A 27,570-nucleotide genomic window follows, 5' to 3' on the forward strand; every position below is an offset into this window, starting at 1 on the left:
GCATATAATTGCTCAAACGCTTTTCTTTTGTATTGAATTTCATAATATTGAAAGTGCTTCATTTAGTAGTATCCTTGACACACTTGTAAACTTTTTTATTTTTACCGACTTCAAAAAAGGAGGAGGTTCTCAATTCGACCGTATATTTTTTTTTTTTTTATGTTTGTTCGGGCATATCTTCGTCGTATATGAACCGATTTTGATAATTCTTTTTTTGTTTGAAAGGAGATATACCCAAGGGGGTCCCATGTCAAGGAAGTCAGGATCTGATGATGGAAGACCAGAGAAATCGAGGGGAATTTTCAAAAATCGTAGGAGCGACTAGTGCGTTTGTAAAGTCATATTGATCGGATCGATCTTTAGGCTTCGGGAAAACTTCCCGACCTTCGAAAACTGGTCAGCATCAGGGAGATACCCTATGGCCTGGCAAAACTATACAACCTGGAGCAATTTTTCTTTCACGAAACGTATTTAAATCTTGATCAAATTCAATCGCCGGTGCAAAAAAACAAAATGGCGGAAAAAAAAGATGGCCGCCATACAAAATTTTGTCGATTTTGGAAGAAGCCCGTTTGGGTAAAAATAATGTATGGGGCGCTTACTCAAAACGTCATGTAGAGTACGGAAATACTTTCTGGTCACCAAAAACTGCTCCGCATCAGAGAGATACTCTACGGCCTGGCAAAACTATCGCACGTGAACCAATATTTCTTTCAGAGCACTTATTTAAATCTTGGTCAAATTCCATAGCGCGTAAAAAAAAACAAAATGGCGGAAAAACAAGATGGCCGCCATACACAATTTTGTTTTTTCAGAAAATGTCTCGGGATATAAAATATATATCGGGGTTGTGATCTGTTGGGAATTGAGAACGCACCCATTATTATTAGCCTAATATGTTGGCTAATCTGCTAGTTACTCTAGTTACTGATTATGTTGGCAATACCTTTTCTTATCTGTCATTATTTTATAACAATAAAATACGTTCGCGCGTTTTTTGTCCGTAAAACTAAAACAAGTCTTTTTCTTATTTTCCTGTTTTAAATATCAACATGGTAGCAGAGCGTGGTTGCGTAAAAGTTGATAAAAAGTGAAGACTCCGAAAGAATTAACAAAACTGGCCGTCGTATTTGTTGTCAACTCTGCCGTATATTTTTGAGGTTACCGAAGCGGCGTCATTATTCACATACCGACAATCACAGTTTAAATTGCTGAAAGATGTCTACTACAAGCCATAATCCTTTTCACATTGATAGACTTGTCGGAAGAGACAATTACGCAAGTTGGAAATTCGCAGTAGAGGCATATTTCAGGCTAGAAGAATTGTGGAGTTGTGTTGAAGGAACTAATAGTGATGAAAAGAAGGAAATAAAGGCGAAATCGAAGCTTATTCTACTGCTAGACCCGATCAACTATGTACATGTACAAAACGCGACTACATGCAAAGAAGTCTGGGACAGTTTGCAACACGCTTTTGATGACAGTGGGCTATATAGAAGAGTAGCTTTGTTGAGAGATCTCATCACAACTACACTAGACAGTTCTCGAAACGTAGATGACTATGTGAATAAGATTATGTTGACCGCTCATAAACTTAGAAATATTCAGTTTGACATTAATGATGAATGGCTCGGAACGCTGATGTTAGCTGGCTTACCGGAAACTTATAAGCCAATGATAATGGGCTTGGAGAGCTCTGGGATCAAGATCAGTGCAGACTCAATCAAAACAAAACTCCTGCAGGAAGTACAATGCTCAGAAAGTACAGCATTCTTCACAAGGAAAACAGCCATTCACGGGAATCAGAGTATAGCAAAGGCTCATACTTCTAAGGGGCCCCGTTGCTATAATTGTAACAAGCATGGACATTTTGCTAAGAACTGCCGTGCTCCGAAGAAGAAGATAACAGAAAAAGCAGAAGAAAATAAGAGCTTTGTAGCAGCATTTTCAGCATCTTCACAGACAATGAATCCGGACCTTTGGTATGTGGACTCAGGTGCCTCCATGCACATGACCAATAGATGTGACTGGATGTATGATGTAACAAGCCCACCGATACCCACCATCACTGTTGCTAGTAAGACGCCACTGCCTGTGGAAAGTATGGGAAAGGTCAATTTATTAATGAATGGTAATGAACAGACTAAAATTCAGGTAAGAGAAGTTCTATACATACCTAAACTGGCTGCCAATCTCTTGTCAGTGAGTGCTATGGTAAAAAATGGCTGTAAGATTAATTTCAGAGATAAATATTGTGATATATATGACCAAAATAACAAATTCCTGTGTTCAGCTACATTGATAAACAATTTGTACCAGTTAAACACTCATAGAGAAGTTTTATCAAACTTATGCACAAATAACTTAAATGATGCTGTCCTATGGCATAGACGCATGGGACACCTGAATTTTTCAGATGTTAGTAAGCTACCGGAGTGTGCAGAGGGAGTCAAGCCATTTCCTGACAAAAGTAAAGAACTCATCACATGCACCACCTGCCTCAAAGGTAAACAGAGCAGACTGCCATTCAATAATACTGGTTCAAGAGCCACACAACCACTGCAGCTCATCCACACAGACTTATGTGGACCTATGGAACAAGCATCACTGGGAGGTATGAAATACTTTATTACCTTTATCGATGACTTTACTAGACGAGTTCATGTTTATTTTTTGAAGGACAAATTGAGTGTTATTGATGTATTCAAAGATTATAAAAGCAAAGTAGAGAATGAGCTTGGCAAAAGGATTAAAGTTATTCGGTCTGACAATGGAAAAGAATACTGCAATAAGGAATTTGATAGTTTCTTAAGTGGGCATGGAATTGAACATCAAACAAGTACTCCGTACACTCCCCAACAGAATGGTCTTGCAGAAAGGATGAACAGGACACTGGTGGAAAGAGCTAAATGTATGTTGTTTGATGCTCATTTGTCTAAGCAATATTGGGGAGAGGCATTGGCAACAGCGGCTTATGTAATTAATAGATCACCCACAAGGTCAATTGATGGCAAAACACCTATGGAAATGTGGTCAGGCAAGAAACCTAATTTATCAAATATAAAGATTTTTGGCTCTGAAGTAATGGCTCAAGTACCAAAAGAAAAACGTCAAAAATGGGATTCTAAATCTAAAAAATATATATTTGTCGGATATTGCGAAACTAGCAAGGGATATCGCCTGCTTGATCCAAATACTAATAAAATTATTAAAAGTAGAGATGTAGTATTTTTAGAAAATGTTCAAAAGGTTGATTGTAATGTGTACTTACCTTACTTACCTGACAGCAATCCTGATGGAACACAGTCCCCCACAGAAATCTGTAAAGAAAAATTAGAAAGCAACTCGGTTCATTCTTCAAGCGACGACTATCTGTCTGGCGACAATGATGATCCTCCCTACATACCTGAAGTATCAGTTGAATTATCGACACCAGCACGCAATATAAATTTACGTCCACGTAAAGCAGTCCAGTATGCAGAGACAGATGATTGTGATGTAAGTTATTTTTGCCCAATTATTGATCTGAATGACCCACAAACTCTTGATGAAGCTCTTACATCGTCTCATGCAAATCAGTGGAGGAAGGCCATGCAGGAAGAATATGATTCTTTAATGAAGAACAAAACATGGTCATTAGTAGAATTACCACCAGGTAAAAGAGCTTTACCTTGTAAATGGGTTTTTAAAAGTAAGACTAATGAGAAAGGCGAAATTGTTCGTTTTAAAGCTAGATTAGTCATCAAGGGTTGCGCTCAAAGAAAAGGAAATGATTATGATGAAGTTTACGCCCCTGTCGTAAGATATACCTCAGTTCGATATTTACTTGCTCTAGCCGCTAAATATGATTTAGATATGATTCAGATGGACGCCATAAGCGCATTTCTTCAGGGCGATATTGACACCGAAATCTACATGTCACAGCCAGAATGCTATGAAGAGAATGGTAGAGTATGTTATTTACATAAATCAATCTATGGGCTGAAGCAAGCCAGTCGTCAATGGAACCTAAAATTGAATGATATTCTTCTCAAAATTGGATTGGAAAGATCAAAAGTTGATCCATGCATTTATTATTCAGTAAGTGAATCTAAAATGATATTTATTGCAGTGTGGGTGGATGACTTCTTGATATTTACAAATGATAAGGAAACAGCAACAGACATCAAAGAAAAATTAAAGGAAAAATTCTGTATGAAAGATCTGGGCGAGATGCGGCAGTGCATTGGCATAAATGTTAATAGAGATCGTGAGGCAGGTGCTGTTATGATAAATCAAAAGAAATATATTAACTTTATACTGGAACGATTTGGTATGTCTCAATGCAAACCAGTACGCACACCAATAGAGGCAAATACAAAATTTAATAAGAAACCTGAAAATGAAGATAGTAATTTTCCATATAGAGAGGCAGTGGGCTGTCTTATTTATCTGGCACAAGTCACACGACCTGATATCACCTATGTAGTTAATAAGTTGAGTCAGTATTGTAATGCTCCAGGACATCAACACTGGCTTGGAATAAAAAGGGTCATGAGATACCTTCAAGGAACCAAGGATCTACAGTTATGTTATGTTAAAGAAGACTCAAGAGAAATAACTGGGTATTGTGATGCAGACTGGGCCAATGACCCATTGGATCGAAGGTCGTGCACTGGCTACACTTTTATTTTTCAAAATGGGAGCGTATCTTGGAATTCCTGTAAACAGCAGACTGTAGCTCTCTCTACAGCAGAGGCCGAATATATGGCGATGGCGTCAGCGACACAGGAAGCATTATGGCTTCGGCAGTTGCAAGATGAACTCGGCCAAGGCATGGACAGTGTGTTGAACATTTACAGTGATAACCAAAGTGCAATAAGACTGGCGTTAACGGATAGTTATAAACCTAAGACAAAACATATTGACATTCGATTACATTTTCTTAGAGAAAATATTGTAAAATCTAAAGTTAAGTTCTTATATGTAAATGGTTGTAACATGGTAGCTGACAATTTAACTAAGGGTGTGACTTTTGTAAAACATTTGTATTGTATTAGTAAAATGGGTTTGCGTTCTGGAGGGAGTGTTGGGAATTGAGAACGCACCCATTATTATTAGCCTAATATGTTGGCTAATCTGCTAGTTACTCTAGTTACTGATTATGTTGGCAATACCTTTTCTTATCTGTCATTATTTTATAACAATAAAATACGTTCGCGCGTTTTTTGTCCGTAAAACTAAAACAAGTCTTTTTCTTATTTTCCTGTTTTAAATATCAACATGATCGGATCGTCATGTTAAGTATGGAAATACTTCCCGATTTTCGAAAACTGCTCCGCATCAGGGTGACACCCTACGGCCTGGCGAAACTATCACACCTGAACCAATTTTTCTTTCACGAAACCTATTTAAATCTTGGTCGAATTTAATGGCCGGTGAAAAAAATACAAAATGGCGAAAAAACAAGATGGCCGCCATACAAAATTTTGTTTTTCCAGAAAATGTCTTGGGGGTAAAAATGATGTATAGGCGTGTGATCGGAACGTCATCTTTGAAAACTGCTCCCAATCAGGGAGACATCCTACGGCCTGGCAAACCTATTGCACCTGGATTTTGTTTGTTTCCACGACACCCATTTAAATCTTGGTCAAATTCTGTCACCGGTGAAAAAGAACAAAGTGGCGGAAAAACAAGATGGCCGCCATACGAAGAGGGACAGTTTCGAATAAACAGGACACGCGAGCTGCTTTAGCAGCGAGCGAACCACGCGAAATCTACTGTATCTATATGTATGCGTGAGTGTGTATGATAGCAGCTTCCACTGACAACCACATGTGTGTATGTACACATACACATGTGTGTGTGTGTGTGCGTGTGTGTGCGCGCGCGCGCGTGTGTGTGTGTGTGTGTGTGTGTGTGTGTGTGTGTGTGTGCGTGTGTCTGTGTGTGTGCGTGTATCTGTGTGTGTGCGTGTGTACGTGCGCGTGTGCTCGTGTGCGTTAGCGCGTGTGTGAGTGTGTGTGTGTAAACATGTTCATCAATAATAATTGTGATCACTACTAATAATATATTATATTATTATATATGAATATAAATCAGAAAATCTGTCTGTCTGCATCCTTGCTCGGTCTAACCATCACTTAAAATCGTAAAATAAAATAAAATTTTTAACAAAAAAAACCGACTTCAAACGCAAAACTAAAAAGCAATAAATAAATTTACTTCGCACAAAGTAATTAGTACGTATTTTCAATTAGTTAATTAATTTATAATTCTGAAGTCGGTGCCAAGTAAATGCTACAACAACCCTACTACAATATCAAATTACTATGTACACACAATATTGTTTAATACCTATATCAAAGCAATTACAAAACAATGTCAAACAAAAAATTACAAAACAATCAGTATTGAAAAATATATGAATCGGTACTTCGTTGTAGCATTTCCTTGGCACCGGCTTCAGAATTATAAATTAATTAACTAATTGAAAATACGTACTAATTACTTTGTGCGAAGTAAATTTATTTATTGCTTTTTAGTTTTGCGTTTGAAGTCGGTTTTTTTTGTTAAAAATTTTATTTTTTGTTATACATAGTTGTATTCACTTTAATTTTATTATATTCTTCTTAATTTCTATTGTTTCCTTTACAAAAGAATAGAGAGGTTACAATATTTTTATAACATGTATTTCTGATAAGTTTTGACATGTAAAGAATACTCCATTTGTCATCGAGCAATTTTACCGTCTTCGCGCTAACCGCTATTTTTCCCACCGTGTAAGTGTGTCCGAATTTAGAAAGTTCCCGATACTCATGGCGTCGGTCCCCTCGTGACGTGAGTCAGGCAAATTACTGTATATGTGATTAATGCATGCTATTCCTGGGTGTATCCTTACACTCACTTTTCACTTTCCTTTGTTCTCAAAAACGCTGGTGTAATGGTCTCAGCATGGTTAAGCGCAAATTTATACCCCCCAATGAAATTTATAGACGAAGTTGTGTAGGAAGGGCTAAATATAAAACCAAATCTCATGTAGCTACTTAATAAAAGATTTTATTTTTGACCTATGAAGATAAATATTAATCTTAATTTTTTCGATTTATCTCAGTAAAATCAACGTCGATTCACATATTTGGCAGTTCATTGAACTTCCTAATTCCTTGTGGCTAGTAAAAACCACGTGTTTTATAGCTTCTGAAGGGAAACCATTTATGTATGTGTAATGTGGATTATGGACTGTAAACCCGAGTTCCGCGGATGATTCACCGTCGAAATGCTGAGACGTGAAGCCATCGCAATGCTGTGTATACTATCCGCGGACGAATGTGAGTATAACGGGGAAATAGGGTTAATATAAGCCATTTAATGCATTATGTAAAGAGTTGTTACTTAGACGTATTTTATTGAATTTTGGGATCAAACCAACCTAAGTACTGGCGGTATATACAATTCTTAATACCTAGATTATAAGAAGCGGTGATAGTAAATACGGACTTGTCTCAGTTCCAATAGCTGATCAATATCGAGCAGCAAGCGACATCAGAATGCTGACTCATACCTTTCATGGCTCGGACGTTACGGATTGTTGGGAAATCATCCGGAAATATTGTTACAGATGGCTGGTTTCATATCATATGCTGTCATAAAATTATAGGCGAACCATAATGGCTTTGGTCAATACTGTAATCTGACTAGTGCAGTCTTTTATTTATTTTGTAAATCCATACCACCTCCAGTTGATTCAGACGAGGCTTGTATCCACTTATTACGTACTAAGTACTTATTTTATACCGAGATGTTTTATGTTGTTGTTGTTTCGATAAGAAGAGAAGATGCTATGTTGATGTCCTAGGCAAAGCAAGTTTTCTGGATAAACAGGACATTTACGTGTAAGAACCCTTTGAAATTCTAGACTATGTGTAAATAATACCAATTTGAATATAACATAAGGGGCACTCTTAATGAAATGTGACGATAATCCGCCCAGGTCAGGATTATGTCGCGTTGTTCCAGCTTAGTCTAACGTTCAACATTAATCCCTTTCAACAATTTTGATACAGGGGTGCTTGTATCCAATTTCAGAGGTATAGAATTCGTTAATTCAAATTAATGTTTGCTTGGCATGTACCGTGATGTGGTCAAATTTTAGTTTACTGGTTAATATTACGAAATATACCTTTGATTAAAATATTAGTCTTTTGTTTTTAAGTTTATATAGGTTGGATCCGGGGAATGTTTAAACATTGCACAGTTAACAAATTCTAACTTGAACAAACGAGCGCGTTGTGGTTACCGGAGCAGGCTGAAATCTAGCCAGCAGCGTATCTATGAAACTCGTATATTACGAGAGGGTGTAAAGTGTTCGCGGTTTTGTGTCCACCCAGTTTATGTAACAATGTGGTTGCTTGCTTCTGACAGGCCAAGATATGAGATGAATATTTTACATATCCTACAATAACACAAGGGATTTAAAGAATGCATAGAAAGTCTGTTGAGAAAAGAAAAGCTTGTTATATAAACATATTATCAGAAGTTCAGGATATTATTTCCCGTAGCCCAACTTTCCGCTCCCCACCAGCGGTTGATCTTGGTTTACCTTATCCCCTTCAGTCTTACTTTAGTCATCCATCGTATGGCGTCAGACGTCACACACATAGATACGCGTGTACGATAACATCGATGTGTAGTGTCTGTGTAAAACGAGGTGTTTTTTATGAAGTGTCCAGGGTGTTATGTAACTAAACAACACCCGTCCAGTGACCATTTAGTAGCATTTATTTCATCGTGCTTCGGAAGGCTCGAAAAATCGTCGGGTCATACTTATTAAGAGCAAGTGATTAAAAGTGTTTTGTATTGTTGCAGGTCCGCGCCATGGAGCAGCGGCTGTGCGAGTGGCCAGCGGGCACTGAGGGCGCGCCCAGAGCCATCTCGAGACTTGAGGGCCAAATTGAAGAACAGGTAATCTACATACTATACTATTTCATGCGTAAGTCTCTTACATTCTATCTCTTACTCTATTGCCAAGTTACGAAACCAAAAAGAACGCAACAGAGAAGACAAAATATGTTATTTTGGAATATTTCGCCTTTGTGAAGTAATTTGCCAATTGTGTAACGAAGTCAATTATAAATAATTTAAATAATAAAAATAATCGAAACCCGCGGTCCACGCTATTTCTAAATTTGTATTTTACCTGTGAACGCATCCAAACGTTATGACGTCAGACCCGGTTATCCAACGTCAAATAAACGTCAGTTGCCACTACGTCATGCATGCCATTGTTTGGTGACGTATCATTGTTATTGAAATGTTTTTCATGCAATTCAAGTGATTTGTAAATGAAAATGAGTATTTTTTAATAATGTTTCCGAAGTGTAAGTTCATATTTACCATTTCACAAGTTTTTGCATTAGAGTTAAGCTTGGAAGCTATCGAAAATGATAATCGACACAGGTGCCTAAAAACTTGAAAAAATGCAGGTAAACCTGACACAAATTAATATATTTTTGCAATAATATTGTATTCCCCTATTATAAATATTGTACCTACTTTGTAAAAAAATATATATTACGAAGAACTTTAGAATCGTTTCTGTGCTATGTTTATGAGATACTTTGCATAATTTTAAATAAGTAGGTACTTATATATTTTTTTCTCTAAGTTTATCTATTATTTTATGTTTATACCCGCGAAAACCGCTATTAGAGATTTGTAGAGCAGACTTTCAAAAGAGAAGTTTAGAGAGAGATATACAATTTCTCTAATTGGAAAAGTAATTTATTATTTTCATCTGGTCATGATGCTCATGGCTGATGAGGTTGGCAATTCACCTCACAACCCACACAATAGAAGAAGAGGTTTTTTCATGAAAATAACCTACTCTTCTTCTATCATGTGGGTTGTGAAGTGGATTACCAACCTCAACAACCCTGGTGTCAGGGTTATTATAACATACTAGTACAGTATTGTCTTCTTAAGTTAAGTCTCTTAAGTCAAGACCGAATGTCCTTTTAAAATCCAAACTCCATTGTTTAATTATTGTGTCTGGAAATCTCGGCCTTACGAGGTTAACATATTCTTGGAAGTGAACGGTATCAAAAACCATCCTCTTTGCTCCAGAAGCAGCTGCGACTCCAGGACGCGAAACAAGTGGAAGCGAAAGCGGCCCGTATCAAGGAGTGGGTAACAAACAAGCTCCGGGAACTAGAACAGCAGAACCAGCTGCTGAGGGAGCAGAATGACCGTTGCAATCAGCAACTTGAGCTGTTGAGGAACCACATTGCTGCTCAGGGGACTAGGAATTGTGCTGTGAGCCTCCTCATTATTTATTTTTATATTACAGATTAACTTACAAGCTACACATTACACACTAACAAAAGACAATCTAGGTATTTCATAATATCAGTAGAGCTTCTAACATAGAGCCTGATGATTAAAGTAATTGTTTATACACTGAATTATTGAAATAATAACAAATCAACGTATAACATTACATATTACAACCTATCAAGAGGTCATTTTCATTACATTACATTGGCATTACTTAAAAAATAGAAAAGATAACACCTTTTTTAGTTACAATTACTATAGTTACGATCAGAACAAAATACACAATACCAATTCCCTAAAATTAACAAAGACTCCAACCTTCATCAATCCATCCCCAGTTTCTGCCCTCCCGAGCGAGCCTATCCCTCGAAGTGAGGAGCGAGGAAGGCCCTCGGGCCACGGCTAACCTCTTGGCTTCCAACAGAAGAAGATCAGAGAGCCTTGAAGGGCCCCAGGTAGACTTTAGTTCCCTTAGGGTACCCTAAATGTTTAAATGTGTCAATAATAGCTTTTTGCAAAGCAATGGGCATATTTTCTTTTGTTATTTTCCTTTTTTTTTGGGAATACTCCCAAAAGTTACGAGCTTGTTTATGTAATAATTTATTTTATCTAGGTATTAAGGTATACTAAAGTGCATGTTTACAAAATTATAATTTTTTGTAGGTAGGTTCTCTATAATATAATCTTTTTGGCTAATAGAATGGGTCTTAAAATAGGACTAAAGTTTTTTAAATTTTAATCTTTTCGCAACCAAATCCATGTTGTCCCCAAAAAAATATAATATATATTTCAGCTAATTATGTATTTGTCAAGTTTAATAATCTAGGTTTGACTTGAATATTTTAGGTTTAGAAATTAATTTATCAGTTTCTCTATGGTACTCATCACATTTAGATTACTGCTACTTTTCACATGATATATTTTATAGCACTTAGTATTTCAAATCTGTCCATATAGCACAGATTGAGTATTTTTTGGCCTGTAATACTAGTTTATACAATCTGTTATTCCGTGTGACATTATTCAGATAATTTTATTTTCACAATTTATATTTCAATTTTAATAATAACTAACACTCTGTGTCTATGAATGTTTTCGTACTTTTAAGCTTATAAAGAAAAAAATACGTTTTCCACGCTCACACTCTTTGATTATGTTTTATGTATTATAACTGTCTATTTTCTGCCACGCGTAACGCACGCAACCTATTATTTTCTTAAAACTTTTTACTCTCACGTTTACTGTACCAAGCATGACAGAAGCAGGCCCTAATATTAAGTCTTTACATTGATATTTTCGTATTTTAATTTCCATTTCAAAAAACTTCAATGGAATTATTATCATTTTTTAAATAAAGAATAGCTTCGCGTATTTTAAATTAAACTATTCTCTTTTTCCAGCTGCCGTCTATTACGCCTTCAGAGCCACACTACAGTACTCCGGTGCGGCATAGAAGGAACCTATCTATCGGCACTACCAACATAGCGAACAACGTCAACGCTGCCACTCCCGCCCTTAACACTATGAACCGAACCATGGATGAACGGACCACTGCTAGCCTGCTGGCTGACGATTTGGCGGTGAGTCAAGCATTGTAAAAGTACACTTAGGTACACTTAGAGCCGGTTTTATCGCACATTTTAGGGCCACTATGGTCCCGGGTTCGAATCCCGGTGGGGACATACCACAAAAATCACTTTGTGATCTCTAGTTTGGTTAGGATCACCTGATTGTCCAAAAAGTAAGATGATCCGTGCTTCGAAAGGCACGTTAAGCCGTTGGTCCCGGTTACTACTTACTGATGTAAGTACGTAGTCGTTACATGAGGCACGTCAGGGGCTTTTGGCGGCTCGGATGTGGTCTATCCTCGTAACGCCGAAGCATAATTACGATTTCGAAGTAATAAACGACGGTGGTACTTTGAAAAGGACCAAATTTTTGTAGTCGTAAAGGCCGAGCACTTCAAGTACAAATTTTAAAGTGTTAGAGTTATCCGATCGGGTTCAAATTAAGTGGAGACCTATGTAAGGATGAATAGAAGACATTTTTGAAAAAAATACGTTTTTTTTTTAGTTCTTCCAGAAGGACTCCCGGTTTAAGTCACTACTTTTAGTAAAATCTGAAAAATATTATTATTATAAAGGGTTATGTATTTTTTCATTAACATACATACCTATTTGTACGTCATAAATATGTGTATATACTTACATATTTAAATATAAAATAAGTAACGAGTTTTAGTTTTTACGGTGTAGTTTGTGATTAGTCCCTCTGGAAGTACATTAGGTTTTTATTATTAGGAAAGAAATTAATTCATGGTGTCAGTTTAGATCATCATTAGAAGGAAAAAGGAAATAAAATGAAGACGGTAGTTTTTTTTAAACATAAGATCACGTAAACAAGTCAGTCTATATCGGTATGATTTAATCACATATAACAATTTAAAAAAGTATTTGAAAAATATCCGGACATGACACCTAAAGTCCCTTGCAAAGGACTAAAAAAGTTTGCTTTCATATTGCTAACGATATCGATACGAAATTGATAAAATAACTATGTCATGTTGTTGATAATAATCAACAACATATTTTATCTTACCTGTGATTTCTGAAAATAATGTGTATGAAAAACTACGACATTCGATTATTAACTAGATTTTTTTTTATCTCGTCGCCGTGTGCATACCATCTTTACCAATAAAATGACAAATTACGTCAAATGATACATATTTCTTTTTTATGAAAGCCACCTATTCACGAAATTGAATGAACTAGTTCATAGACAAAATACTTTTTTTCTCAATCGGCGCAAAGGTTTGAATTAAATTGACAGGCAAAGTTTTGGTACTTTTAAAAGTACCTTCGTTGATTATTAGAACAAACTATTTCAAAACCTTCGGCCTTTATCACTACAATTATTTGGTCCTTCTCAGAGGACCCCAGGGCTTACGAGGCTATGTGGATCGCGCTTCCCTTGCAAATGACAAATGATGACTCCCAGATTATAACGAGTTGAAAAACTGAAGACGGCAGGCAGTTCCAATCCTTCGCTTTTCGCATCAAAAAGCACAGGCGAAACGTTTAGTGCGGATTCTTGTCATAATACACGCTCTAACCGATTACATCGATTTGACATAGCCACAAGTCTAGTAATATTGATACTACTACACTAGATACAGGCCAACAGATACTAATATACTGTCGTAATAGCCGTACGGTTGAACAACAATCGTATTTGCTTACGGTAGTTATTGCGGCTTTGTGGTCACAGTATAATACCTTTATCATGATACTTGTTACCTATAGCATAGAATAAGGAATAATGCTACGTATAGAACGGAAACGCACCGCTCCCCACCAGCGGCTGAGGTAGGTTTAACCCAATTTTCAGTTGCAAATATTCATGATTTAAAAAAAAAAAACAATTCTATACTTTTACGATGGATTGCCACTCGATTTCAACTCAGAATCATTGTCTGAATCATCCCTAAAAGTTTTCGTTACGATGTCACTAACACCCTGTAGAGATAATTTCAGACCTTTAGTCGTTAATATTATAAACGGGGAAGCGAAACGCTTCGTACGAGCTGGTGTTATATGAACAATACAGGGAGTGCGATCCCAGTCCACGTATTGTTGCCCGTAGATTAAAAGCGTGCGACCGTACTCTGTTTTTGTCACAGACTTTTATCGCGCTTTTTATTTGCTCCCAGTCCATGAATAGAGAAGAATTAATTTGGTTGTAGACTGATATGTTGATAAATGTGTTTTTTGACAGGCGGCAGTGGAAAACCTAGTGGTATTACCGACAACTCCCAATACATCGACAGACGGCGACACGACCCACGATTACGCTGAAATATACACGCCTAGCAGAGGTAACCATTATTTATATGACAATATACCTGGTATACACACCTGCTTAACCTTAAATGGTGTGTTATGGTTTTCCTCCCCCCTAGAAAAGGAATAATCAAAAATTACAGCCTGCCTTCTTCATGGTCCCAAGTTTCTTTACTATGTTTTCCTTCAATTTCAAATATTGTTATTAAGAGACGTAGTAACAAGGTAACTTATTTATAATAATAATAAAGCTTTATGTCAGAAAATTTTCTATACATACAAAATAAAGAGAGAGACAACACGTTTAAAATATATAAAAAATAAAATTCACAAAAATGACAATGATAATAATAGTGAATAATAGTATCTGAGTACTTAGCGCACCTCTCACTTTGAGGTCGCAGGTTCGAATCCAGCACAGGCCTAAACCAATGATTGTCGAATTTGTTTTCGAATTCATGTATGGATCATAAATGATTATCACGTGCTCAGCGGTGAAGGAAAACATCGTGAGGAAACCCACATTCCCTAGAAATTCATTTTCGTAGGTATGTGACCTAACCTGTATTGGGCTGGTTTTCTCTTCGCGGTTGGAAGGTCAGATAGGCGATAAATAGTCGCTTTTGTAAAAAAACCCGACCTGTCAAATCTTCAGTTAGGTAAGTGGGCCCTGTGCGAAACGGGATAATGCTAGGGAGATGGTGAACTATCTTAGTACTTAATACGTACCTACTTAGTACTTCTTTCCCACAGAGAGCAATGTCCAGAATCGCCAGATGTGAGTTATAATGTAAACATGAATTCGAAATTAATTCAGTAGCAGTAGCTCGAGTCGTGTAGAACACAAAAAAGTCGTGACGTTACGACCTAGGCTGTCCACCTTTGCGTCTATCACGCGTTTTTTGCAAATTCTTCATCTCTATGTGTTTTTTCACAGAACGCACTCCCGCGTGGCAGGGCACAGTGAACGTGATAGTCCAAGGCAACAGTCGCGCCGGCTCGTCCACCGGCGACAGTTCTGTCTCCGACCAGGTGCAGAGGCCGCCGACACCGCCGCTGCACCGTTTCCCCAGCTGGGAGGCTAAGATATACCAGGTAAGCGTGATCTTGATATACGAAAGGAGATCCTTCTTTCTTTTGATGAAAGACCATTGCACCCACATCCAAATCTAGTAAATTATTGATTCCTGGTAGTGTTTGCCTGGAAGAAATTGCTCTAGAGCAATAAGGCCGCCCAAGTTGTACTGTATCTATGGGTTATGAGTAACTAACTCTCTGCTTAAAATTTAACATATTGTGTATTGTGTCCATTGTGCTCAATAAAGTATTTTATGTATCTATCTATCTATATTTCGTCCTCCACAGGTGGCAGACGACGGTCTCCAGCAATCAGTGGAGGAGGAACTGAGCCTGCCGCCCTGCCCCCGACCCATGCACGAGTCCACCAGCTACCAGGACATCTCCGTCCCTGTATATGCTACTGTTAAAGGGGTCAGTCAATGATGGTTATTCTAGCTTAAGAAAAGATTCAACTTACGTTTAGGTTCGACGCACTTGGGGCACGTTGTCGTATGAATTTGATTCGTGCGTGTACGTACGAATACGGATCAATATCGATCCTACGTTATAAGTCTACGCGAAAGGTGACTGGGTGTGAGTTATCATAGATCAGTACGAATACGTCATTTACTTACGAAGCAAATTCAAGCAGTAATAATGTTATTTGTCCTACAGCGCGCTAGTCAAATCCGGTCAATGCCGTTTACGGGTGATTCTTCAGACGACTCCTCAGATGGCGAAGAGAGTATGGGCGTTACAGTGCATAACACACCACATCACAACCCTGTATATGGTACGTAGCACTTACTATCTCTATGTTGGTTTCTGTTTGATTTTGTGGATTTGCTTGACTATTATACGCTTGAAATGGGCTTTGAAAGAAAAACCCTTCCCTTTTCCGTGTTTTGGGTTCGTCTATAATTTGAACTGAAACATTATGTAGGAGAGCATAGATGTATGATAAAGCTGATTTGATCTATTTTTGGACTTGCTTAAATTATGTCATTAGCTTTGGGCTGCGTTTTCGAGGTCTCAATAGGCAATGGGCATAGGCATTGTACGTACTTTGACGGTAGCTCAGGCTTTTTTGAAAACTAGAGAAAATGTGATAGATCAGTTGTACCCAAAGTAGGTTCCACGGAGCCGACGGATTCCGCGAAATTTCATTCATTGCATTAAAAGTTAAAGTGATAAATAAAGTGTTTTTACCTTTGAATTAACTTCTCTTTACCTTTTTCTTCTACTTTTCTATATCCTTGTTAGAAAAGTTTTAGTTGTCATTTAAATTACAGTGTCTTTGTTTTGTATCCCTTTGACATGGGGTTCCAGAAAATGAAAGGGATACATTTCATCCCAGGGAAGGACCAGGGGAGAGTAGAGTAGGGGAATCCCCGCCATAAAGGCCTCGAAAACGCAATCTCAACCGTACTACTATATCACACACCTATATCATTAGTAAAAGATAACATTCACATAATCTCATTTCCCCCTCATGCTAACAGTCGGAACATCACAAATGCCAATCAACAACGTGAACGTAACGAATCTGCTACCAGCGTCTATACAACAAACGTCAAACCACGGATTAGTATTGAACAACACTGCCAATGGCCAATGCAGTTCATCCGACACCAGTCTCAGTGCAAGTAGCCCGTCGAAGAGTGTGAAGACGAGTTCTAGTCTAAGTCCAGCTAAGAGGTCGAGTAGTGGATCGCCTAGTAAACAAAGCAAGACTAGAGGTAAGTCGATATTTGGGATAAAATCAGTTAAAATGTAGTATAAAGGGTTCTGTTTCCACAAGGCTCGATTCTGGGACCGGTATTGTTACCATGTATAGAACCATTTTAAAAGGTGAATCTTTTGGAGAATGGTATCATACGTGTCAATGTTGGGCGTACGAAACAACCAAAGGGAGACAAAAGCCTGTACTGCCATGCTTTTTATTTTGCAAATGTTATTGCAGATAGTTAAAAAAGCCTCTTCCTTCTAGCCAATAAAGCGAAATAGTCATAATTTAGAAAGTTTTATTCTTACAGTGGTGCTAATTCTGGCGGACACCAACTTCATTTTAATATAGCTGGACAGTTCTATAACTTGCTTTATCTCTGTCTTGCACTAGTCATAAATGAAGGACGGTACTACTTAGTTTTTGAGCTGTCAAAATTAAATAAGGTCAAGTTTTGTCCGCCAGCGTCGGCACGCACAGCACCTATATCAATTTTAACAAGCAAGTTGTGATTGTCAATTTCTTCCCCACAGACACGTCATTCGAATCCGGTATGTCAGATGATTACGCGATACCACCGGACGCGGTATCCTGTGACAGTATGGCATCTCCCTCACTGGCGTCGCTCGGCCGGGCGCCCCCTGTAACAGACTCGCCGCGAAGACACGACGCACTCGAGAAAAGCGGCCATCTTGCAAAACTTGGCGGGAAACTGAAGACTTGGCGGAAGAGATGGTCAGTATTTTGTTTTGGCAAAACCGGCTTCAGAAAAATTCTTCTTTTCTCTCTCTTTTAAACTGGTTTCGAACCTTGGTTTCAAATGTAGCGGAAGGGATTTTTTGTGTTTGTGATAAATTATGACTTATTGTCGATTTGTCTCGTTGGTCTAACAGAAAGCTCCGTGAGACGTACGTTCTTAGTTTATCGTGCAATAAAATATGGTTTGTTAAGCATTATTGCTCAGTTTCATTCACCTTTGACAGTGTTAAATGTAATTAAAAGAACAATTTAATAAGTGTGTGATAGCTGTATTAATTGCCAGATAAGATGTGCATAGGCTGACAGAGAGCCATCGGCGAAACGGCCTTTATAAGTGGTAAAACTCTTCCTTAATAAATGTGTGTTTATCTCCACAGGTTCGTTCTGAAAAACGGCACGCTGTCATACTGGAAGTCGCAGTCAGAAGTAAACCGCAAGCCTCAAGGGCAGATAGGTTTGGGTGAAGCTTGCAAGATATCCAGGAATGAGGGAGCGGCGACCTTCGAGATCTTCACTGGCAGTCGGACTTATTATCTGACTGCTGATAGTATCGCTACTATGGAGGATTGGATTAGAGTTTTACAGGTACGATTGACAATAATCGATCCCGATTGAAGTAAAATGTTAAAAAAGTACCTTTTTACTCGAGTATTACCTAATTGGAAGAGCTACTTTCACTGTAAGGTCGCAGGTTCGAATCCAGCATGGGCCTAAACCTATGATATTCAAATTCATGTTTGGATCATAATTGATTATCACGTGCTCAGCTGTGAAGGGAAACATCGTGAGGAAACCCAAATACCCGAGAAATGCGTCTCGGAGGTATGTGACCTAACCTGTATTGGGCTGGTTTTCCCTTCGCGGGTTGGAAGGTCAGACAGGCACTCGCTTCTGTAAAAAAAACCTGTCCTGTCAAATCTTCGGGTTAGGTAAATGGACCCCGTGAAAACGGGATAACGGTAGGGACCTCCCTACCGTTTATGTGACGATGTCACATAAATACCTAAAGCGACAACAATTAACATAAACCTATATACATTTCAGAATGTCCAAAGGCGGAATGCGACGAAGCTCCTGCTAAGCAAAGAAGATAACAAACCGACTATCCAGGGATGGCTGACCAAAGTTAAGAATGGTCACGCGAAAAAGAGTTGGTGTGTGCTTATCGGAAAAATGTTCCTTTACTTCAAGACTCCTGGAGACCAGGTTAGTGGGAACGCTCCTTTTTGTAAGTTAAGTCTATAACGATAGCATACTCTACTACGCTGCTCCAGTGCGGGTTCTTGGAGGCGTAGCCCAGTAGCTCGGTTAGACGAACGAGCGACTCTTACTTTATGGTCGCATGTTCGAAACAGCACGGGCCTAAACCAATGATTTTCAAATTCGTCTTTCGATCATAAATGATTATCACACATACTCAGCGGTGAAGGAAAACATCGTGAGGAAACCCACATTCCCAAGAAATGAGGTATATGACCTAACCTGGACTGGATTGGGCTGGATGTCCTTTCGGGTTAGAAGGTCAGACAGGCAGTCGCTTCTATAAAAAACGGGACCTGTTAATTTTTCAGGTTAGGTGTGCGGACTCTGTAAAAAACGGGATAACGTTAAGGAGATAATGTTCATGATCAACGACTTAAAGTGCCATCCGAAGCACGGAACTCACTTGGAACTCAATCACTAATATTTTTTTTTATTTTTGTCTGTAGAATCCAACCGGGCAGATCAACATGCGTGATGCCCGCGTGGAAGACGTGGAACACGTATCAGATTCCGACTCAGAGGAGAAGAATGATGACACTCGCAACCACCTCACTGTCGCTATCTATCCGCAACACCAGGTAACTGGGGTTAGTGACTGTTAAAATACCTATTGTATTATACTGGTGTGTTTAGAAGTAGCTGTTGAATCTCTGTCCCACTTAGGTGCTTTTTTTTGGTTTGTACTTAGCCACAGACTTGCTCGAAGGCATTGACGAGGCCTAAGATAGAACTGGCCATAAGGTGCCTGTTCACTCTGGTCTTGAAAGCACCCGGGTTATCTGCATTCGGAAATACAGAAGACGGCAGATAATTCCACTCCTTAGCAGTGCGCATAATGTTTTTATTTGTTGATTTTTTTGGACATATTTTTTTCCCATCCCATCCTCGTCGCCAGATGTTGAGAATGAAACGACGTGTGGCGCGGGTGTGGGCGGGGGCGGTTCAAGTTCGATTAATCTTTCGAACGCCGGAACGCGGATCTCGACCAGACACAATGTAAAATCTATTGTGTCTGGTATCTCGGCATATGAGAGGTTAATGCACTGTTCGACTATCCACTAAGTACACATAATGCAAATACCCAACTTATATATATAGGCTGTTAGTGACATCGTAACGAAAACTTTGAGGGATGATTCAGGCCATAATTCTGAGTTAATATCAAATGGAATTTTCCGTCGCAAAAGTATGGAACTGAAAATAATTTAAAAAAAAAACAAAAAATTTCATGAATTTTCCGACAGGAAATTCCACTTGATATCAACACAGAATTATGGTCTGAATCATCCCCCTCAGTATTAGTTACGGTGTCACTAACACCCATACCTATTTGTATGGCTATCTGTACTTGCACGGGGTGTTAGTGACATGAGCAAAGCTTTCATCATTATTAAGCGTATAACTTATTAAAGCACATAATAACGGGTTCTTACCGCGTTTAAATGGGGATATGAGACTCCCGATATTTCGACACTGTCCACTCCAATCTCATCAGTCATCCCGTGATCATGGCACTTGCAACAGTGTCGAAATATCGGGAGTCTCATATCCCCATTTAAACGCGGTAAGAACCCGTTATTATGTGCTTTAATTATGATAATAACCGCGTAAAACAATGTATAACTTATTATAGTCGTAAACAGCAAAAAAAAAAAAAGAATACCGTATCCTCGTTTCAGGGCCCGACGTACCTGCTGTTCGAGAGCAAAGCGGACAAAGACTCGTGGCTGTACCACCTGACAGTGGTCAGCGGTGGCGGCCTCAGTCAGGGCACGCACTTCGAACAACTCGTGCAGAAGCTCATGGAGACCGACGGAGACCCCAGTAAGTACTCACTCTCTCTATATGTACAGGTGTTAGTGACATCGTAACGAATACTCACGGGGGTGATTCAGCTCATTATTCTGAGTTAATATCAAGTGGAATTTTCCATCGCAAAAGTATAGAAATGAAGAAAAAAATATCAACATACATAAGAAATCATGCATTTTGCGACGGAAAATTCCACTTGATATTAATTCAGAATCATGGTCCGAATCATCCCTGTCAGTATTCGTTACGATGTCACTAACACCCTGTATTAGAGAAAACCTCGTAAGTGCATTTTACATCATTACATGCCCGTATCATGCTAATCTGTTGCTCCTCAATTTCTCACAAACCGGCGCTACTTTCAGACTTCCTTTCTAATGTGAAATAGCGATGATTTACGACAATCGTGGTCTTTAAAAATTAAGAGTGAATAATAGTTTGCGTCATGTCGTCATTGTGGTCAAATGCCACAAATGCAATTAATCTCACCCCTATACCGACCCCGCCGGCGTGGTCGACGATTTCCCTCATTCAGCGCCTATCGCTATCGACCCACTAGGGTCGATTAATTCTTTCAAATATTTTTCCTCAGACGACGCCCTGAGCCGAGGTTCGCGCCCAACTGGGCACCCTCAGGCCTGTTGTCTTAAACGTTGTACCGGGTGAGAGCCTTCAGCGCTCCCCATTTGTCCGGCCAAGTAGTTAATGTCATCTGCGGCAAATCTACAATAAGTCACGTCAAAAAAAAAGCAATTAATCTAAAAAAGCAATATTGCAATTTGACATTTGCGGCATATACATGAATTTCTTCGATATGGCCTTTTTAACCCTCCTATTAACCATTAAAAATGACATCGCGTAATTAATAACTCGCTTTTCGTCATTTCATTTTCAGATTGCGTGCTGTGGAGGCATCCTACTTTACTGTATTCCAAGGAAAATTTAACATCACCACTGACATCATTGAATTCCGAGGCGCTACAAGCCGAAGCTTTAAAATTATTTAAGGTAAACTACATTCTGTAACTTAATTTTGTAAGAGAGTGGGTGCAGAAGTGTTATCTATATTAGTCAACTACCACAGCTTACTGATGCAAGTTAGAAGTCGTTTCATGAGCCACGTCAGGGGCCTTTGCCGGTTCAATAGTAACCCTGACACCAGGGTTGTTGGGGTTGCTAATCCACCTTACAACCCACACGATTGAAGAAGAAGAACTGCCGCAGCTTTGGTAAAAAAGCATCCGAATATGCACTTCCGCCATCGGTGTTACTTTAAGACTGAATAGGCACCTTCTGGGTAAACTCCATGCACTATAGGCAGAATGGTGTCAAGAACAAACCCACTTTATTTAACACGTTCACTGTGTATGAACCACATATGTGCATGTCCCACACGTGTCTCACATTTTTCATGACATTGTGTGTATATAAATTCCTAATGATAAGGGTTGATATCTAATTTTCAGTTCCACGTTCACGTGTTAAAAATAAAATCGAATATATATGTGTTCCAACGTTCCAGTGCGTACAACTATTCATGTCGGTGGCGGTGGAGCACGCCGGCATTGACTACCACGTGGTCCTCGCACAGAACGCACTCCAGCAATGTCTAGAGGTCACAGAACTGCAAGACGAACTGGTCTCCTGCCTCGCCAAACAAACCACCCCCCACACCCATTCGAAGCATGGCGTGCAGGTAACACCACTGACGGCCAGACGCAACGCAAAGCTAAACGTAAAAGCCGCCAAGCTTAAGAACGTAAGTTCAGTTTTATTTCGACCGGCTGAGACGCTGGGAGCGGCAATCGGACTGAGGTTTCTGAACGTCGAGGCGACATCTTTGATTATGGTTATTTTTGGCGGTTCGAATTTTGCCACCGGACTTGCACTAATGAATTATTAATTTATCTTAAGTGCAGTTTTCACTAACACTGTTGGCTTTACCATTATATACGACGATACGGTTCACCACCTATAACATTGCTCTAACAAAAAGCTCGATGAAGAAAAAATGTTCAGAAGGATGTGCTTGGATAATCAATATAGCACTATTCTCGAATAGTTCAAGGTTGAGAAAATATTGGGTCAGTTACTCCGGTCATGGTAATTTATCTGTTTAAAATCATAGCTAGGCCGAAAGATACGTTCAGTTTAGGTGATCATAAAAAAATAAAAGCTCAATGAGGTACTTAGTTCATCTCGCGACTTCCTCAATTGGGATATAGTTGTGAGCTTATGTTATGTTAGATGCTCATAGAACTGTTACTTTGTGTCCGTAAAGCTTGCCTGACGCAGAAGCATTGGCAAAAGTCGTAAAAAACAAGCCAAAAACCATCAAAAATGCTGCCTCGACATTGAATTAGCAGAAGAAAGATACCCCTTTTTGATAACCGCTTGATTGCCGCACTTATATAATCTCAGCCTTATATGTGGAGCTCTTCTAATTAAATATCACACGTTGTAAATGTAAATCACATAAATGTTTCAAAATTCGAAGTGCTCCAACTATTTATGTTTTATTTGCTGTGTTATTGGATGAATAGCTTTTATTGTGATGCGAAATAGTTATTTTGTCACGTCATTGTAGTCACATCTCTTTTGTGACGTCATTCATTCACTCATTTTCATTGATTATGCCAGAGAGCAGATTATAACTGCTTTTCTAGTAGAGCGCATCGCAATGACAAAAATACAAGAAACTGTTTGCGGTAACGTGATATTTGTTTCTTATCTACTAAGGACTATTTCGCATTTTCCATAAAAGTTATGCGTCATCTATCCTCTAAAATGTGAGCATGGCTTTCGGTGTTAAACATAACGAAATACATGACAACGCGAACATTATAATATTACAACTGAGACATATAATAGGAAAACTTGATACATATCGTTCGATCCAACTACGAGTATAATAATTATGGAGAACTTCGACCATTACTGTTCGTAAAAGTATATTTTCTTCAAGGTAAAGAAAGCCAAAGAAAAGGAAGTATAAACACATTTGCTTCATACTCGCATCGCCTTTGGCTTTCGGCAGTACGCTTCTATGCTTTTCTCATAATAATCATCACTATAATCATGGTTACCATCGGTTTCTACACGGGTGATCTGGCGGTTACTTGTAGATGTTTCCACTCGTAAATCACACTGTACCACTTCTAAGTAGCGGCAGTTTTAGTCGCTAGAAGTGTTCCGTACTTTATACATTGATCATTTAACATATTTACGGTTTTATAAAGTACTTATATAGACATTTCCATCGACGAAAATAACTCAATATTGGTGCTAATTCCTGCAGACGTCATCTAATTTTATTTTAAGTTTTAAGTTATACCGGATTGCCCACCAGCGAGATGCCTATTTTATTCGCCCGGATTATTCATTCGTTTTAAAATTAACTTGTTGACAATCATCCGTTCCTTCCCTTTTCGGCGGATAAGACTGTGACGAGTATAACTTAAAATAAAATTAGGAAGTGTGCAGGAATCGGAGCCTTTACCTACTTAATACAAAATAAGTTCATAATTATGTCCGTTCATGATGGTCTCATTAAATCTATATTGATTTGAAAGTATCATATTTTTTTTACTTAATTTACATACAGTACGGAATACTAAAAGTAGTGCTATCTAAAAAAACTCTTACACACGAAAGCACACTATAACCGAAGTAGCTAAAACTTAATTTGCGTTGTACCACAAAATATACACTAACAAACCATTAACGTAGTAAATGTCGCTTTGTGTGTTGCTATAATAAAAAATAAAGAAAATAATCGCTTCAGTCTCGTGGTTGATCAATTTGGAATTGTGTATGTGAAAATAACATTTATTGGCTTCTTGGATATATGCAAAATTTTGTATAAATTGTCCACGTAATAGTGAGAACATATCGAAATTGGTTTAGTAAAAGTTGTATTCCAACTTGATCGTCTAGTTTTGGCAACATTAAGCTATTTTCAGAGTATTTCGTTCATATTTATAATGAGAGATTTTTGAATCTAAGAATATGCACTTGAAGTTATTCTTTATCAAAAGAAAGTACAAAAATCTCTTAAATGTTGCCACAACAATAAATGTCTCGTTGCAAATTTTCAAATGGAATGTTGGTGTAAATTTCCCCGATTTTTTTCAAGTTTTCTTCCAAGAATGTTGACCCCACCCTAGTCCTAGGGAATGTACCTTTACCTATTATTTTTCGTTGATCTATCATACCATACTGTTAGCTAGACCCCGCACTTATCTCCTTTGTATTAAAAGGTTGATATTGCAAGTTTTTTAGTCTGTCTGTTCATATTTATATTACTCGATATTTAATAGTAAGTCTTCTAAGGTAAGTATTTAGTTGTGTAACTGCATAACGTGTGTAAGTCACTATAAAAGTATTTCAATTGTGTATAATGAAATTGCTATTTTCAATGTTAAGAGTATAAAATAATTTTACTTAGATGTAAATTACTGTCCGCGCGAGTGTAGTTATGTTATGAAATTTTATATTGTAGATCGACTTAATATGATTTTTTATAATAGGTTGGTGTACGTGAATATACGTACTAAAATCTTATTATTGTATGAATAGAAGAACCGTTTGCTAGTATTTTGTATTATTTTTAATTAGCGTAACTAGTCTAGTTTTGCATTGGCGCTGAAAGGTTTATATTGTTCGCATCTTACTTTGTCCGCTGTTCATAGGGTCCTTTAGGTTCAGAGTAGTCGCCAAAACCAAAATCTTTAAGACCACATACGGACAACGCATGTTATGCAGTTTCACGTTAAGTTTAAATCTTCACTCAAAAACCACATTACTATTCTCAATTGTAAATACCCACTTGAATTGTGGAACGTTTCCTTTGGTTGGGGAAATATAACAGCACATGACATATCACCACAATGCACAAGCACTAACATACCTACTTCTTATTTCATTGGCTTGAAAATCAGTGGGTTCGAATCCTGCACATTTTTATTAGGATAATATAGTAAAGAATTATTAACATATTAATGTCAAGCCATCTAAGTAATTTTAAGTAAACTTCAACGGTCGCCCAGAAAACTAAATTCCTTAACTCAAATGTCTCAATGGCAAAAAACTAGTGTAAACTGCATATTATCCCAAAATCGACTTTTACCAGTGAATAATTTGAAATCTCACCAAAGAACAGCCACAAACTAGTGACCACGACCAGAATTTTTGTAGCAACCACTACAATAAATCCAATTTTCTACATCTGAAAACTTTCCTCCTCCGTTTCCATGGCATACAATGTCCCTTACAAACTAGTCTTAAATACTGTTCACTCAACTATGGACTACCAATAACAGGAATAATTACTCCTTCCAAAAGTAGACGTCTCACAACAACTATAAAACTCCCCCAATAACCCCCCAACAACAGAACCCCCCCAACAGCAGAACCCCCCAACGACATTACCCCCCAACAACAAAAGTACCCCCCCAAGACTGTGTCGGAACACCAACATTTCATTTGTACAGCAACTCCTTCTGTGTGCGACACAATCGCTGTTTACGTGCGACACCGGCGCCTCGTCCGTCGGCGGGGACAGCAAGGGCGACGCGCCACAAAACTCGGCTGGCTCGCCTAGCTCCATACAGGTAAACGGAAACTAGGTTTAGGATGGTAAGGCTGATGGTACTAAAATTGGAGTATTTGTGCCAAGTAATCACGCTCTTCATTATATTGGCAATATAGGGTTGTCTCCAATTAACTAGGTTTCTCAAATCACTAATTACTAAACGTCAAAACCGGATATGTGAGATTTCCTGTCAAAACAGGATAGGCTCGAATAATAGATTTCTCCCGATCTTTTGCAGCCTCTGTAGGTTGCTCCCATGATATGCCGAGAGTTCTTGATTTGTATGAGTACACGACGAAAATTCGCAACTGAGTTATTGAAAACAGATATTGCTTAGACTCGTCTTTATTAAGAAGGTAATTCAGCACTTTACAATTTGTCTTTTATCTGGGAAACTACCCACTTATAGAATGTTGTTCTGTGTGTGTGCAATAAGTGGTTAATAACAACGTTTGAATCTCTTTCTAACCGGCTGTATTTACTGTACATAGTGTACATACATACAAATGCCTACCATTCAAATCCACGCCAGGTATTTTATTTATTTATTTATTTTATTTAGATAACCAACAGCTTATAAAACAAAACATATAATAAAGTATTTAACAAACCAACTTAAGCTACTTAAAGGTTACCCTAGATAGGTTATGCAGATAGAAAAGTACATTGTCATTATGAGCAGACTTGTGTAAACCCGCGCCGTTTACCCGAACCTGAGAAGAGGATTCGATTTTTGAAAAACTTCGTACCAATAATTCGTTTGAATACACAAATTCTACCCGGATACGGCTATCTGATGATAAAATCTTAAAGTGTATTAGATGGTGTAAGCGTAAGATGATTCCGCGGTTCGTAGGTCCCTACTACTTCATCAACCCGCAGTGGAGCAACATGGTTCATATCATACCCCCTCCGGTAGATTGAGAGTACGCCTGTTCTGGTATAGGATATGTTATGTTTTTATTCAATTCAAACTGTATTTACCGTCAGCCTTGCCCCAAATATACAGTATCCAAGTCAAACAGCAATAGCATTCGCATTGTCACAGTATAAAGATCTGTAGATACCTATGTATAGTAACATGTATATGTCCTGAAGCCAATATTTGTATTTTTCCATTGTTCCTTTAACACTTAATAATTGTTAACACTTTTAATTGATACTAAATGAGAAAAGCAAGAAAGTGGGTGAAGTTTAAGAAT

At 38.2% G+C, this 27,570-nt stretch overlaps 1 protein-coding gene across 12 annotated transcripts in view; it reads left to right on the plus strand.

Annotated features, from left to right (window-relative positions):
- Positions 1-27,570, plus strand: part of LOC126373273 (uncharacterized protein CG43867) — a 284,764-nt gene that overhangs the window by 249,919 nt on the left and 7,275 nt on the right. For 2 of the 12 annotated variants that reach the window (XM_050019339.1, XM_050019348.1), the window contains 16 exons: positions 8,848-8,943; positions 10,105-10,293; positions 11,715-11,894; positions 14,092-14,191; positions 15,094-15,251; positions 15,522-15,647; positions 15,891-16,008; positions 16,718-16,954; positions 17,475-17,676; positions 18,078-18,285; positions 18,745-18,906; positions 19,410-19,550; positions 20,643-20,787; positions 21,671-21,783; positions 22,298-22,534; positions 26,268-26,387. In XM_050019339.1, coding sequence (XP_049875296.1) covers positions 8,848-8,943; positions 10,105-10,293; positions 11,715-11,894; positions 14,092-14,191; positions 15,094-15,251; positions 15,522-15,647; positions 15,891-16,008; positions 16,718-16,954; positions 17,475-17,676; positions 18,078-18,285; positions 18,745-18,906; positions 19,410-19,550; positions 20,643-20,787; positions 21,671-21,783; positions 22,298-22,534; positions 26,268-26,387 — 2,532 coding nt within the window. Of the gene's footprint in view, positions 1-7,112; positions 7,311-8,847; positions 8,944-10,104; positions 10,294-11,714; positions 11,895-14,091; positions 14,192-15,093; positions 15,252-15,521; positions 15,648-15,890; positions 16,009-16,717; positions 16,955-17,474; positions 17,677-18,077; positions 18,286-18,744; positions 18,907-19,409; positions 19,551-20,642; positions 20,788-21,670; positions 21,784-22,297; positions 22,535-26,267; positions 26,388-27,570 lie in introns of those variants that run through there. The other 10 variants (XM_050019351.1, XM_050019350.1, XM_050019342.1 and 7 more) reach the window with 10 other exon arrangements.

The sequence above is a fragment of the Pectinophora gossypiella genome, chromosome 15 (assembly GCF_024362695.1).
Source record: "Pectinophora gossypiella chromosome 15, ilPecGoss1.1, whole genome shotgun sequence".
Classification (NCBI taxonomy): Eukaryota; Metazoa; Arthropoda; class Insecta; order Lepidoptera; family Gelechiidae; genus Pectinophora; species Pectinophora gossypiella.